Here is a 15,864-nt window from a genome sequence, read left to right as displayed (position 1 = left end):
AGCAGCTCCTGCTGGGGCAGCCTGGCACTAGAGTAACATTGTCATGCCCTTCTTTACAGTGCTGCCTGCTGGCAGAGGCTGGGACTAGGGGAGCAGGGACGTATCCTCTACATGCTGCTGAGCAGCAAACACAAAACACAGTTGGGGAAAGCTGCTCATTAGAAATCTTGGTGAGAAGCACTCCTGTAGCTCCGTTCCTGTTTAACGCTGAGCTGACATGTCACTGGTACACTGAGGCTGTAGATGCCCCACAGTCACCACAGGAGTGCGAGGCTGGTGGCACATGGGGAAAGGCTTGAGATGCATTGTAGGGGTTGGCCAAAAACTGAAACTGTCCTTTAACATGGGGTCGGTGCCATGCATTGGTCCCTGCCCAGCACCTGCAAGTGGAATGAGCCAGGAGGAAAAGCAATGGGGAGTGTGGAGGGGAAGGGAATGGAACTTGCTGAGGTTGAGCCAGGAAGGGCTACTCAGAGCAAAGGGTCTATCTGCACCGTGGTGCTGGCATTGGCTCAGTGTCTTTGGAGACTGGGAACCAGACCCCCAGCTGGTATAAATGCCATGCCTCTGTTCTGTGGAGCCATTCTGATTTACACCAGCTAAATCATCACCTTCTGTGTGCCTCCACCCTTTCTAGCCCTTCAGCAGGCCTGGATGATTTTAGCTAGCAGCTTACTAAATGCTCCCTTCCCACTGCCCCTCCTCTGCCTCTTCCACATGGTGTGTCTTCTGGGCTGTGTGCCTAGAGGCCCCTTTTCCCCCATTGTCTCTGCCACTCCATGCTGTTTTTCCCTCATTGCCTTCCTGCGCAAAGCCAGGGAGGAGGTTGCATCTGGCACCAAGAGAGCTGTCCCAGGCAGGCAGGAGAGGGAACAGGGCAGATGAACACTGGCTTTGCCTGCAACTCTGGGCTGACTGGTTTCTGTCTCCCAGCTTGGGACAGAGCTCCCTTGTGGGACAGTGTCCCTGGGAGCACCTTTTGCAGCCAGGACATAGGCCAGGCCTGAAGATACAAAATATGTGGTGCCAGCGTTCTGTAGAAATACAGGATCATATACGGAACTGAGGGCACTTCCACCTGGTTTCCACATGGAGGTGCCAATCAAAGTGGGCAGAGCGGAGTGTTGATGTGAGGGAGTCCAAGTAATGGATCCAAGAGCATCTGCTCTTCTGTGGCCTCATGTGGATTGTACTGTTTTCCTACCCTCCCTCCCTTCCAGATCCTCAATCAGGGAAAATGGCATAGGAGTCAACAGAGCTACATGGGTTTACCCCAGCTGAGGATCTGGCCCTCTCTGCAGTGTCAGTTGAGAACCTGGTGTTCTTTCCCATTGTACTTGTTGTGGCATGTGGTGCCCTCTAGTAACATACAAGCATCTGTGGGAACAGCACCACAGATTCCTGCTTTCCACACTCTCAGAGCTGTTGAATTCACACCAGTCCCTGTAGGAGTGCAGCAGTGTTTAGGCTGCTGTTGGCCAGTGGCATGTTTCACCAAATTGAGCACTGCATGGAAGGGTTTGGAATGACAGTGCTAAGCAGTAAATCTTTTATCTACCCCCAGACCAGGTAATACCTGGGCAGCATCCATAAGAGCTTCCCTCTCCACTGTGCCCACTCCCTGTTCTGCTGGATGTCGATATGGAAGTTGGCCCCCATGCCTGCCCCATCCTGAGCTTCTCTTATGACACAGCCAGTTCCGGTGGTGGCTTTGATGACATGGACGCACGCCTACATGTGAGATTCATTTTCCATGAGGCCTGTACACCAGTGATAGTTACTCCCGGTCACTTAAATGAGTACTGCAGCAGTGACCTAGATGCAAAAGGTTCCATAGCTCATTATCAGTCTCCTGAGCTGTCTGGTTCCCCTCTTCTTGTTACTCTCTTAAGCAGGAGGTGAGGGTGTGCTGGAGAAGGAAGGCACTCAACATACTGAGGACATCTGAAGCTGAAGGTCTTGCTGTTAGTTGTGTATCAGCCCACAGGGAGGGCTTCTCTTCTTCAGATACTTTCTCATCAGAGAGCAGTCAGGGTGTGTCTGTTCCTTCCCTCTGGCCCCTGCAAGCCCATTGCCAGCTAACACCCAGTACCCAGTTTAAGAGGTTGGAACTGCATGTAGAAGACGCCAGGACTCCTTCCCCCTGTGCTCTGGCATCTTCCTTGTGATCTTTGTGCTCTTCTCTGCAGGTGCGTGCGGATCACAGATACTGGCCTCAGTTACTTGTCCACCATGTCATCTCTGAGGAGCCTATACCTCCGTTGGTGCTGCCAGGTAAGTGAACAGCAAAGGACAGAGCCAACTAGGGAAACCTCTCTGAGAAGGGAGATGGAATGAGGTTCTTCTGTAAATCTCTCCCTCTTCCCTTTTCTCTATATGGGGGCTGGGTTGGCTACTGAGTTTTGTGATCCATGTAAGGCATAAATAATGTGATTGTGCTGCTAGTTGTACAACAAGCCTGGGGCTGAACCTGGCTATTGCTGGGGTGAATACAACTCCTCCAGAACATCTCTGTGGAAAGCCTGTAAAATGCATGGCCTTTGATGCAAAGCACAACCAGTTCCTGTGGCTCTGGACACATTCAGGTAGCATGTAATGATGTAAGAAACCTGAGTATGTGACAGGAAGAGGTTCTGGTATGTATAAGCTAGAGCAAGATGTGGGAGTCAGAAGATGGGGGTGGAAGGGTCTCTTCTCCACTCTCTCAGACTTGTGGTGTCTCAGATGAAGTCACATGCTCTCTGTCTCAAAGCAGAGTGGTGGGGCTGAATTGTGTATGAAACTCTGAGGAACATCGGATTGGAAGGGGCTCCAGGGCCCTCAAGGGCCCTATATTTGCAAGTAGCTGTTTACCAAAAGACTCTTTTACCAAAAGATCATTTATTGCAAATATTCACGCACTACACCTTCAAGCCCACAACCAGAAACTCCCCAGCGATATGCCACAGGGGAGACATGAGCACTGCCCTGCCTTGCAAGGGAAGAGAAGTAATCAGGTAGCTGCTAAGTGCTTTTTTCAGTGAATCTTTCCAAATGTAGCTCATTCTTAGGGGTCTACTTAATTTGCAGTTTTGTGGTTTTCGTAGAAATGACAAAAAACAGCATTGTCCACAGTTGCCAGGAAATATTGCATTGGCTGTGATTTCCTGCGACATTAACCTACTCCCCAGCATATTTTTCATATAATACGCTGTTTTAAAATGTCCCAATGCTTACCACAATACAAAGACAATGTGATAATCACTGCAGCCATAGATCACATGATTGAGAGCTACTGTCTGCTAGTGATGTGGATTAAGTGAAGGTGCCAGTCAGTGAAGTGAAAATGTTTCAGTGCCATTTTTAAAAACATTAATGCAATGCCAATGCCCCTCTACCAGTCAGCAGTGAGGTATGGGGCCACCAGGAAATTGGCTCTTCATGCCACAGCCAAGCTGTGAAAATTGCTTTGTCTCACCATGAGTTAAGTAGATCCCTGCTCATTCTGTATTAATGATCTGGGGCCTTGCCTCTTCCGCTGTTTTAGGTACAAGACTTTGGCCTGAAGCATCTCCTGGGCATGAGAAGTTTACGCCTCTTATCTCTTGCTGGTGAGATCCAAATACTGATCTGTCCATGACCTGATAGACCTGGTTCTAGAGAGGTGGAAGCCCCAGCAGGGGGATGGGGCTGAGACTATGTGGGCAAGCCCAGGGACATCCCAACCTTGTAGCAGTGTCCCATGAGGATGCCGCTGGCTCATGACACAGTGTAGATACAAGACATGAGGGTGTTTTTCTAACTTAGAATGGTTTGGGGAAGGGTAAAAGTGGCTGGTGCAATGGAGTTTTGCACAGAGGCCTCTGTTGAGTATGTGCTGTCTTCTTCTGCTCCCTGCTTTTTCAGCTGAGTAAACAGGGCAGAGAAGAAGAAGCCAAGCCAAACAATCAGGAGATACCTTCCCCCTGGTAGTCTGTGCTGTCAGCTGCATCACTTTCTCACACTCCACTCACTTTTCCTGGGGTCATGTTTTATGCTTCTCTGGGCACTGAAGAGCATCTACCAGGCTGGGGAACAGTGTTTCTTGTCCTCTGCAGACCCAGAGAGCCTGAGTGCCAGAGCTGCTGAGAAATCAGCGAGAGCTGTAGGCCTGAAATCAGGCTCAGAAGGACAAATCCCACTGCCGGATGTGTGGCTTCCAGTCCCTCCCACCACCCTGGGGGGTGCCTGGTTCCTGCAGTTCAGTAGCAACTCCACACACACATTCAAAGGCAGAAGAGTGCTTCACTTTTTTCCTTCTCCTTGTAGACTTCCAGGCATATTTACCAACCACTTCTTAGAGTACCTGGGAGTCCCATTTCCGTTGACAGCCCAAGTCAAGCCAGCGCCCAATTCAAGTCACCTCCAAGCATTTCTGGGTTGACTGAAAAAGTTAGGTCAAAGTGGTTGTGTGTGGATGTGACTTAGAGGCATGTTCCCTGTTTCACCACTTGACCGCACCTTCTATACATCAGTTCCTAGGGAAAGCCTGATGGAGAAGTGTGGATCCTGATTCTCTTTACACTTCCACCCCTGGAAATCAGGAGTCATTCTGCTGCCTCTAGTGAATGGCTGCAAGTCAGGTGGCCCAGGGATGCTGAGGAACCTCAGGGTGTGATTACACTGCATCCCCAGTGCCTGCACTAACCCTAGGAGCATGATGTTGAAGCATCTCTTGCAGCTGGGGGCATCTCTTGCAGCCCTCAAACATGCTGAAAACACAGGTCTCAAGAACAGCCCCTGGAGTGGCTTTACTGCCTCTTTTTTGGGTGGGGCATGTGTAGATGGGGGGATGGGCAGGGTCTGCCTCCCCAAGAGTGTGGGTGTAGGTAGACATGCCCTGAGAGGTCAGAAGTGCATGCAGAGTGGTTCTGGCGCAGAGGTGCAGCTTATCCACACTTGAACATGGTCACACCAGAAGCAATGTGGACATTCTTTTGGTGTATACCTCATCCAGAAGAATCCTGCCATCCATTCCCTTTCAGTGGACTGATAATTTCACTGGCTGTACTGTGCTATGGATGTCTCTCTTGGCCTGTCCCAGATTCAGTTGTGGGAAAGATGGTCATTTAAAAGCTCAGAATGAGGCCTGCCATAGCTAATAGTGCCGGGGAGCTGGGAACTACCTCTGATCCATTTCTTCAACATAAAAATAATTGTCTGTCTCTTGCTTCCATGAGTCAGCACTCCTGGTATAAATCATTTACAACCACCATTGTGAGATCACTTCAATCAGGTGTGGGATGATGGTAAATTTGGGTCTAAAATAGGAGCTGTCCTTTGTCAAGTGGACACTTGAGAGGAACAGTTACAGAGATATCATGTGCTCAGCCGGGTTATTCATACTCTGTGACTCATCTGACTGCCCCCTCTGCTGGGTTTCTATAAGGAGAAAAGCGTCTGTCCCTCCCAAGTGTTCACATCATCCTAGCCTTGGTGGCTGAAGCAGTAAACAGCACAAAACATTTCCTGTTAATCACCTCAGTTCTTATAATTTCCATGTTATCATCCATCAGGGACAAATGGTGTGAGAGTCATTTACTGGAGCAAGTACAGCACGACTACACTAATATCACTAGAGTTCCTTCAGCCCAAGGGAGCTCAGAGCCAGGCCCTGTCTCATGCAGTAGATGGAGGCAGATAAATGAGGAGGTCCAAAAAGCAGAGTGGTCCAGCTGTCTGCCAGTGGGGTAACATGGTACAGCTGTTATGCAGCTGTAACATGCATGGCAGCTGTAACCCAGCACCATGACCCCAGGCAGCCTCCACAGGGCTCTATGCTGTGATGGAGCCATAGGCAGAACTGAGATGTGTCATGATCCAAGAATGTCACCACCAAAGCCAAGGGATGGTTGAGTTCTGGGAGTCCAGCCCTACCCCACAGGGTCTACATGGTTTCCTTTTGTTCACTGGGTGTTTCCACCTTCTGGTTTTAGGTTGCCCACTCCTGACCACCACAGGGCTTTCCGGCCTTGTCCAGCTTCAAGACCTGGAGGAGTTGGAGCTGACCAACTGCCCTGGTGCCACCCCAGAGCTCTTCAAGTATTTCTCCCAGCACCTGCCGTGCTGCATGGTAATCGAATAAGCAGTCCCCAGGATTGGCCAACTGTTGGAGTCATCTCCAATCCCAATCCAGCACTGACCGACCAACCAGAGTCATCCGATTGTTTGTTTTTCTTTCTTTCTATTTTGAGAGATGCAAAAGATACTGGCGACTTAACTCCACCACCACGTGTAAAACAAACCAGAATTATTCACATCACCACACCCGGTGACAGTGCCTGGAGATTGAGATTTGCTCTCTCAGTGAAAGGAGGCTTCTGTCTGTTCATATGCCGCAGACTTCACAAGAGAACCCCTCTGCAAGGTTTGTAAATTTCCCACACCTCCATCATCTCTCATCGTCTTTGTAGTGGTCTGTCCTGAAAGATTTTAACTTAAAAAACAACTCACAAAACAAAACAAAACACAATAAAGCTAAACAAATCACACAGAAAGAGACAGAGAGAGAGAGAGAGAGCAATGCAAATTGATGAGTTGGCCCAGGACCATGTGATCTCACACCCTGTGTGCCGTTCCCCCTCAGTGCTGGATTTCACGTGGTTTCCGTCTGGATGTCTCTCATGATGGAGATTAGAAGTTCCACCTGCTCCACCCATGCTTCTGGGTGGGCTCAGAGGTGAGTCTGGGGTGGGGTCTAATTGAAGCCCTTCCTCTGGGTATTGCATGGTCGAGCCCGGAGCTGAAATGTCCGGTGTTGCTGGGAGCTGAACCAGAAGGTGAAGAAGGGAAGAGGAGGATCCTAAGGGACAAAGAGACTTGAAGGAGAAGGGCCAGAATAACTGATGCCATGGGTTCTTGTTTTGTCTCTTCATTCCTCAGACGGGATGCTGCAGGTCTCCCGTGCTGGAGGCGTTTAAAAAATAAACCGACTAATGCTGTGAAAGAGAAGCACAGGGCCCGATCCTGAGACTTTTGGCAGGCTGGGTTCCTTTTGCTCCAGGAAGTGAAGCTGGTACGTTGACCGTGATCGTCTTGTCTTCGTCGGAAGCACAGATCCATGGGCAAATTTCCTGAGAAACAAACAAATTGACCCAGCTGAGTTGTCACTCCCCCCACACACCCCTGTTCCCCAAACACCCAACAACCCTAAGGTCATGTGGCCTGGGGTGGACGGTCGCCTACTGCTCTTTTCATTTTGTTAATAAGATGTTCTTCTCAGAACAGCCTGCAGCCTTCGCATGCTAGCTTGCTTCCGTCTTGTGGTAAGGTAGGTCCTGGAACGCGTGGGCACTGGGAGGGCCCGTGGGTGGCAGCTCCCTTCTCATTCCCTTGCCCAGCTCCAGTTGTCTCCTCCAGTGTGAAGCTGGTGTGGCTTTGCATTCCATCCATGTCCATGCGTTGGAGTCCTGGTTTCACTGTGAGTTATATTCTCAGACAAGGGAACCTGAGACAGCTCCTTTCACTCCCACCCCTGCCTGGAGCCTCCTTCAGCTGTCTTCCTTCTCTCCCTGCAGCTTGGGAAGAGGAGAGAAAGCTTTTGGCTCCTGCTTTCTTTGCAGTGTGCCATAAGCCCCCCTGTGTTATTCCCCAAAGGTCCAGCTTGAGGGCAGCTCAGTTGCAGACAGAGTCAAAGCCAGAAACATGTGAACCAGGCAGACCTGGGACCCTGCCTTCCCCTTCCCTGCATTGCCGCTCCCACCAGCTGAGCAGGCTTTGCTACACTGTTTTTAGTCAGGCCCCATCTTGACCCACTGTTGTGCCCTGGCTCTGGGGGGCCCTTCCCATCTCACTGTTGCCTCCCCCATTCTCATCTATGCCACCCGCAGGGTCCAGTTCTCCCACTGCATCTGGAGTGCTTGGAGGCTCTTTCCTGAGTTACATTCAGATCCCAGGGGTATGTGGGAGGAGGTCCCAGCTGAACCATGCTGTCCACCCAAGCAAAGTCTCAGCAGCTGAAATGTCTTTACATCTGGTAATGAAACCTTTTACTTTGTTGTAGGTTATTTGCAGGGAAAGTGGGGGAGAGGAAAGTAGGGGCCAGGGAGAGCCATTGCCTCTGTACTAAGGTCAGGTCATGGTGAGCCAGGCTCTATTTCCGTCACTGCTCATTCTAGAGCCTGTACATCTCTGCTCAATTCACTACTTTGGGTGAGTCTGGAGGAAGCCTTCTCCAGACTCCAACCTTTTACTTTGTTGTAGGTTATTTGCAGGGAAAGTGGGGGAGAGGAAAGTAGGGGCCAGGGAGAGCCATTGCCTCTGTACTAAGGTCAGGTCATGGTGAGCCAGGCTCTATTTCCGTCACTGCTCATTCTAGAGCCTGTACATCTCTGCTCAATTCACTACTTTGGGTGAGTCTGGAGGAAGCCCTCTCCAGACTCACCTCCAGCCCCATGTGGAGCGACTGGCCCCAGGATGCACACACATACATGTATCCCCATCTCCTGCACCCACATGCAAACAGACTGAGCTTAATTGTTCCGAGGGATGTCTCTGCTACCTCCGTACCATGCGAGGTGCCTGCCCTATCACTTGGTGGTATCTTCTCTCCTCCGACCAGAATGGAAGTGGACTGTGGAGACTCCGCCAGCTGGGTAGAGCTTCGGAGATGGAGAGAAGAGCCTGTGGTTCTCCAGGGATAGGGGGTGAGCATGCAGAGACACTCCTGTGATTCTGTAGGGAGTAGACTCTCAGTCCAGAGGTACCTCAGCAGTCGCCAGCCCTGCTGCAATTGAAAGCCAAAACACATTCAGCTCCCATATTATGGAAAATGGGAACATGCTGCACAGAAGCAGCAGCCTCAGGACACAAAGCCACTGTAGCTCTTCCAGCATCTGAAGCCATCTCCCTGATACCAGCAGAAAGAGACCAGGCGGGGACCTCTGTATGTCTCTTTTATAAGTCCTCCCAGCATCATCAGCACCTTCTACACTGCCTGCATCATCTCTGACCTCAGTCAGGGACCTCCCCATCCTCAGGGCAGGCATCACTCTGGGAAGGACACTGGCCATAGTAGTTATCTGAAGGTTCCCTTGATGAGGCATTGTCAGGACTGCATAGGAAACTCAAGCAAATAATACAGGCTCAGTGTCTCAACTGGTGTAAACCAGCAGAGCACTACTGCAATCAGACTGGGTCAGTTTACACCAACTGAAGTTCTGGCCCAAAGGTCATCTTACTGCAGAACCCCTAACAGTGTCTTTCTTGCAGGATACCCTAATGCATAGCTGCAGCGCTGAATGGTAGAACTTAAGACAGCTGAACATCTCTCCATACATTGATGTAGATGGTCTCCTTGCCATTTAGTGGAAGGAGACTGTCAGGTAAAGAATATCATATCAATGGCCAGCACCAGGCCTGTAGATGACAGGCTGTTACAAAGCCAGTGGTCAGTGTATGCATGTGCTCCCCAATAGATCTTACTAGCAGGAGATCTTCCTGAATCCTGAGTGTGGATGCAGCCTTCAAACACTCCTATCTATCTTGCTTCTTCTCTGATGGTAACCACCCTCTGCTAGCCCCAAGGCTCCCTCTTCATAGACATCCCAGCCCATCACTACCAGACCCATATCCTTCATAAGGGTTATTCCATGGTAGCCAGTCTGGTGGCCTTGTGGTATGGGCATGATGAATGCGTAGCTTTGACACTTGGTTGGCATGACTATGGAGACTGTGGCAGGCAGTGAACCCAGCCTGGGAAGAGGAGGAATGCCTTGAATTGCTGGGAAGTAGTCTGGCCAGCTGTTCTCTAAAGTGTTTATTTTGCACCATAAATGGACATGATGCTTGGCAAACCAGACCAGTTCCTTCCCTAAGGACCTTGCAGTAAAGGCAGGTAAGGGATAGCATTGTTTAATAGTGGCCAGAAAGGCATAAATGGGTAAAAGCTGATTAGCTGAATCCAGGTGGTCAAGTAGAAAGGGTGTTATGGAGACCTCATTGCCAGCTGGGACTGATTCCTCTGGATCTAGCAAGGTCTCTGGTTCTGGGCTAGTGGCACAATTTTCAGATCAGTTGGATTTATTAGGTGGTGGGCTGCACAGACTGAGTCAGCTGGCAAATCCATGACTGAAAAAGTGACCCTTGAGAAATGATTAGGAAGAGCTAAAGTAACACACACTGGGTGTGGAGGTGGTGGTGATGATGATGGGAGCTTTCCACAAAGCTGGAAGAGGTACAACTGGTCCTGAGCAGAGCTGGGCAAGTGGTGCAAAACCCTTTCTCCATGGATAGTCATGCAGGTTGGTTTTGGCAGCATTGGTGTCTTTCTCACATTGGCGCCCTGCATGCATGTATGCTTGGGCATCTGTAGCATGGAAGTGCACTGAAAGCACATCTTCAGCTTATCCTTCCCAATGCTCACAGAAAATGCACCTTTGAGTTGCTTTCTGCTAGCGTTAGCCCAAGAGGTCCACTAAGAGTCAGGCTCCTCCAGCCAGGGCAGAAACAAGTGGTCCTACATGGGTACAGATTTTGCAAACCAGATTCCATGGAGCAGTGACTAAATGTGTTGTTCCACAAGCAGAAAAATTCATCCCAACCCAATTAGCACTAAGCTCATCCACTAAAGTGATCAGTCCTGAATGATCCACTCAGCTATGGCCTTGAGTAAGAGCCTAACTTCTCCATACAGTCCTTCCACCACTGAGGGGAGAGGAACCGCAGCTCCTCAGACAGCAGCTCCCCTGCTCATTGCTGACCTGGTGCCGTAGTTTCTCATGGTTATGTCTGGACACATACATGTTTCCTAATTTTTAATGAACAGGGATTAACTGATTTAACAACCATGGTTTTTTTTATTACCAACTTTTGTTGCCATAAAGATGTGTAAGCTTTAAGTGATTGACTTCTAGGAGGACATGTTGCAGCTTCCTGCTCTGATGGCCTCTCCTCCTCACAGCCCTGCTAATGCAGGATTCTAAGGTGGAGGGGGGGGGCGGGAATCTCTGATGGGAGAGTTATTACTTTGGTTAACCTGTAGCTTTGGTTACTAATTGCACTATAGTCTCCTTCAAGATCCTTACTGAACTCGCCAAAAAACACTGGTCAGGCAGCCAGAGCTTTTTCCTCATGACAAGTTCAGTCTTTCCAGTGGGGGTGTTGGAAAACCCTGGACATCCATGGGAAATCCATAGAGATGGACATATGCCAGCCCACCTACTGGTGTGTAACTCAGCTGGCTGTAGGTAGAGGCTAAGCAGGCAACCCCCATGGCACTACATCTGCTAGGCTGGTGCTGGAATCTCAGTGATCCCTCCCTGACAGGCTGTGCTCCCAAACTGCCCTTTTCCAGTAGAGGAGTTCCTACATGTTCCTGCACCTTCCATTTCTTAGAGGAAATCTGGAAGAACTGGTTCTTCTTCCATAGTAGACCTGAAGCCAGCAGTGCCCTGTACTGCCCAGCAGAAGGAAATGGTAGAGGTAGGCTGCACGGCTGGACTGGCTGGTGGGAAGAAGGGAGCAGTCAGTCATCACCGAGGGTGGTAGGGCATTGTTTTGCTTCAGTGCCAAGATTCCTAGAGCTGCTTCTGCACCCATGTGCAGACTTACATACTTATGTCCTGAGCCAGCTGAATCATCCACCTCCCAGATCTCTATGTCCATGCTCTCCCAGGCTGCTGTTCTTGCCAGCAGAGCCTGCAGTGGTTCAGCTGCTCATATGCTGGGGGCTGCAGTCAGGCTTCTTTGCTGGGAGGTAAATGCAGCTGCGCCTGGCCTCTGTCACTGGTCAAGCCAGGACCCCAGAGGTCAGCCCCCCAATCCTGTAATGGTGTCTAAGGGTGCTGGGGAGATGAAAAAACACCCTTGCCCCTTGGGAGAATTCCCACTCCTGAGTGTCCCTGCAGTTGTGATACAATTTTAGCCTCTCCTGCTCTGACACATTTACGGTGTGGGCCATCATATATAATCCACCCTCCTGGTTTTTCTCTCCTTGCTCTGGTCAGGCACTTCATTACAGCCCCAGCTTGTACATTTTGCACATCCAAGTTGCTATGACCTGAGATCCGTTAGCTTAAGCAGAGGCAAGAGCCAGAAAAGGAACAGGAAGGATTAGGTGTGTTTATGGAGCTAGTCCAGAGAGGAGCTGAGCCCCTGCAGCTCTTGTTGTCTGCATTGCGAATAGTTTTATTTCCAAGGGTTTTAGGCACTGGACACATGACAGTGCAGCACAAGGAAGCCAAATGCCCCTGCCACGCAGCTTATCACTGTTAGGTACTGTTGGGGTGCCTACAGGACCCAGCTGCCCCATGGTGCTAGGTGCTGTATATGCACAGAGTAAGAACATTCCCTCCCCCAGAGAGCTTGCAGTCTAACCAGACAAACAGTGGAAAAGCTGCAGCACAGAGACGTGTGGTCACTTGCCTAGGATGGGCAGGGCTCAGCCAGGCCATTGCACCATCCAGTGCAACGTTCTGCCTCTGACAGTGATTAGTGCCTGACTGCAAAGGAGGCATCTCCACGAATGCACTGTCCAAGTGCACACTGCTGCCCGTACAGCTGGGGGAGGGAAGATGCCTTCCCACCCCAGCAGGATGCCAGTTTGACACGCTGCCTTCCTCTTGGCTTTAGGGTGATTAAGGGTATTAGCCATTGCACTACCCCACTGCTATCCAAAGTAGCTTAATGTTAGCTCTCCTTTCACCTAATCTCAGTTTGGCAAGGTGGCCTTGTTGTGATGTGTCTTGGGGAGGGCTGGATTTACATCTGAGACTTATTAGCAGGGACACCTGGTTCTCAGCTGTTGACTTCAGTAGCAGTCAAGGTCACATCACAGCTACCTGCATGAAAATCTCCTTCCTTTTGGGTACCCACCTGCTTCTGCTTCCCTGCTGAGATGATCTCGTCCTCCATTTGTGCAAGAGCCCAAGTGCTTCTTCTCTGCTCCAGGTTGAGCTCTGTCCTTTTAGGGACATCATGAGCTCCTAGCCATGGTGAGTGCTGAGAGAATCCTCAAGAAGGCCCTGCTCTCTTGGCAATTTACTTTAGAAACTGGGCAGTGCAGGGTCCATGTGCTAATATCTGTCGCACTCTTAGAACCTCATTAGGTGGCAGACTCATCCCTCATGTTATGCTGAGTCTGATTTGGGCTTCTGATGCTGCAACCTGGTGAGAACATCTTTTTGGCCCATCTACACAGGCAATACCAGGCATGTTATAAGCTGGTAGGAGGATGTGTGTGTTTTTCATGGATCCCCTGACAGATCTCCCATCGGAGATGTGCTGGGCCAACCTCTTCAGCCACAACACTGCTGTGGGGGCTGGTGAGCCCACAGAGGTGCAGAGGTTTGCACTGAAATGCTATGAAAAAGGGAGCGTCCTGCTCCTTATACCCCAAGGCTAGTCCTGCCCATGAATAGGATTTACCAGGTTGTCCAGAGTTTTCCATCTGTCCACTGCTGTCCTTCCACCAGGAAGGAGACTGCAAGGGGAGTGTGGGGGTGCAGGAGAAGCCACTGAGCAGCCAGTGCCTTCAGAAAGAAATGGTGCATTTTTTCTTCTAAGGGAGAAGGGAGCTTGTGAGGTTGGCTCCTGGACCCAGCTGTGACAGAACCTGCCTTGCCTCCTGGAGCTGGGTCAGACCAGGCGCTCCATGTGTCTGCAGTGTGGATGCCACCCTGTTTGTGGAGGGGCTGGGACAAGGCTTTTCTATCTCTTACATTTTCAAGCCCCTCTGTCTGATGACTAGACTTCTTTACCTGACCTCAGCATTTCTGTTCTTTCAGCTCTCACTCCCAGAAGGTGGGGACATTTTTCTGCCCTCACAGGCCAGTCTAGGTCTCTGAAGCTGACATGAAAAATAAAGTGACTTCATCCATATAGGGGCTCAGCATAGGAGGTTAGAAACCAGTGTGGTTCCTGCTTTTACAATCAAGGGAACTTGACAAGTTGTTGGGTCCCCAGACCATAACATAGGAGGTTGTTATTCAGCAGGTAGAGGGGGAGATTCTCATGAGCACAGTCAAGGTGCCAGAGGGGAAAAGCCTTTCTTTGCAGTCATGTTACAGCCAAGACATGGGGATACTGCTAAGCTGAGCAAACTGATGGACTGTCTCTTCAAAGGATGCTGCATTGAGGAACTAATGTTTTACTTAAAAAAGAGGGTGAAGATAATAAAATGACATGGGCTGTTGGCCAACCCCACTGGTAGCCAAGTAGGAACCAGCACTGGGTCTATCACACATGAGGCCTACCAAAGCTCTCAGGAGCATGGCTGTCTTGGCATGCTTTGGATAGGTGCAGAAGTACCACACATGGTACTTCTGCAGCACAGTGCAGGGGACATGATTGTGGCCCTTCCTTACTCCTGCCAGTCTGGTTTGGAGAGAATAGCAACGGTGTCACTAGCATAGCAGAATCTAGGCACTCACTGGAGTACAAGAACCCAACTGCAGGGACAGACTGGAAGTCAGGCAGGCCCAGCAGCTCATTCCTACTGCAGTACTGGAAACCCAAACGCAAGAGCTCTGGGCTAGTGCACAGGAACCAGAGTGAAAGACTAGAAAGGGCAAGTGAAAGTGGCCAGTCAAATCACAAGATCTGAGCAGGAGAAGCAAAGAAACAAGGAAGCATTCAGCAGTGGCGAGTGAATTTCCTTTAATCATTTAGAGCATTGATGATAATCCAGTGACACGCTATGTGTTTCATGGTGTACACGTTTTGAAGCCAGATCCCTAACTGGCGTAGCTTCACTGACCTCCAGATTTATATCACCAGAGGAGGTGGGGCTATGTCCAAAGATTATTGGATTGACAGAGTCTCTTTAAAATGTGTATATTTTTTTTAATGTCGCAATTTCTAAGGAGACATTGAGCGCTCAGGGAAAGCAGTTGTGATGCTTTGGTGGGCAACCACGCGGGTGTCCTGTGAAGTCAGAGAATAGCATGCAGCACAGTACCGAAGAAGAACCAAGGCAGCCTTGTCCTCCTGGAATACAGCAGAGGCAATGAGGGAAATGTCACAGAAAAACCTCGCGGTTCCCACTGGAAAAGGAAGAGCTAAAAGGGAAACCATAATACTTGGAAGAGGAAGACTTGATGGGCCCGGCGGTGTCAAGTGGCAACGGATTCCACCCGCTCAAGGTCCGGCCCTGAACTGGCCGACCCAGAGGATGGGCACGGTTCTGTCACTGACTCGGTTCTGATTCAACCTCCTTAGCACCCTGATTAGGCGTCTGCTGGTCCAAAGTATTATGAAAACTGCTGAAGCTGTGATATTTTGAGTTACTACAGAAGGAAAATAAAGTGGGAGAGAGAAAAAATAAATCTGAAAACCATTTTCTTACTGTACATACGACCTCATTCTCCTGTATATTCTGAAGATATAACCTTATATTTGGTAAGTGTTTCTTGTGCTATTTTATCACGTGACCTGTTTATAAAAATATATATTAAACATTTTAAAAAATGCAGGGGCCTGGTTCCTTCCCGCGTCGCCGCCCGCTCCCTCCCTCCCTCCCGGCTCTGGGTACAGGAGTGTCGCCGGCCGAACTCCCTCGGCTCCTCTGGCCTTCCGGGGGCGGCGGGGCCGGCCCTGCCCTGCGCTGCGCTGCGCTCCGTGGTTCCCACGTGCTCCCCGCGGCCCGTCGCTCCCCGATAGCGGTTTCATTTGTCCCAAGAAACCCGTGGCTGCGCCTTCAGCGCCCGCCCTGCCTGGGGGGGCTGACAGCAGCTTTGGTGGCCTTGGCCCAGGCTAGGCCTTCCCCTGCGCGGGGCACGGGGTGGCGGCGCGGGGCAGCAGGCAGGCGGCCCTGACGCTCCCGGCTGCACGGGGGTGGTGGAGACGAGCGCAGCCCAGGGCCGGCTCAGGCCACACGTGCAGCCCCGGCACCCGTCTGGCAAGCGCCTC

At 50.5% G+C, this 15,864-nt stretch overlaps 1 protein-coding gene across 12 annotated transcripts in view; it reads left to right on the top strand.

Moving 5' to 3' along the window:
* Positions 1-15,452, top strand: part of FBXL16 (F-box and leucine rich repeat protein 16) — a 219,578-nt gene extending 204,126 nt beyond the window's left edge. For 9 of the 12 annotated variants that reach the window (XM_025203921.1, XM_025203881.1, XM_025203902.1 and 6 more), the window contains 3 exons: positions 2,190-2,274; positions 3,527-3,590; positions 5,955-8,180. In XM_025203921.1, the coding sequence (XP_025059706.1) occupies positions 2,190-2,274; positions 3,527-3,590; positions 5,955-6,103 (298 nt within the window). In that variant the 3' untranslated portion in view covers positions 6,104-8,180. Of the gene's footprint in view, positions 1-1,564; positions 1,912-2,189; positions 2,275-3,526; positions 3,591-5,954; positions 8,181-14,819 lie in introns of those variants that run through there. The other 3 variants (XR_003093998.1, XR_003093997.1, XM_025203939.1) reach the window with 3 other exon arrangements.
* Positions 15,453-15,864: the final 412 nt, after the last annotated feature.

This window comes from Alligator sinensis, unplaced genomic scaffold, assembly GCF_000455745.1.
Source record: "Alligator sinensis unplaced genomic scaffold, ASM45574v1 scaffold404_1, whole genome shotgun sequence".
In the NCBI taxonomy this organism is placed as follows: domain Eukaryota; kingdom Metazoa; phylum Chordata; order Crocodylia; family Alligatoridae; genus Alligator; species Alligator sinensis.
Note: the sequence above shows the minus strand (reverse complement) of the source record. Positions and strands in the feature narration are given on the sequence as shown.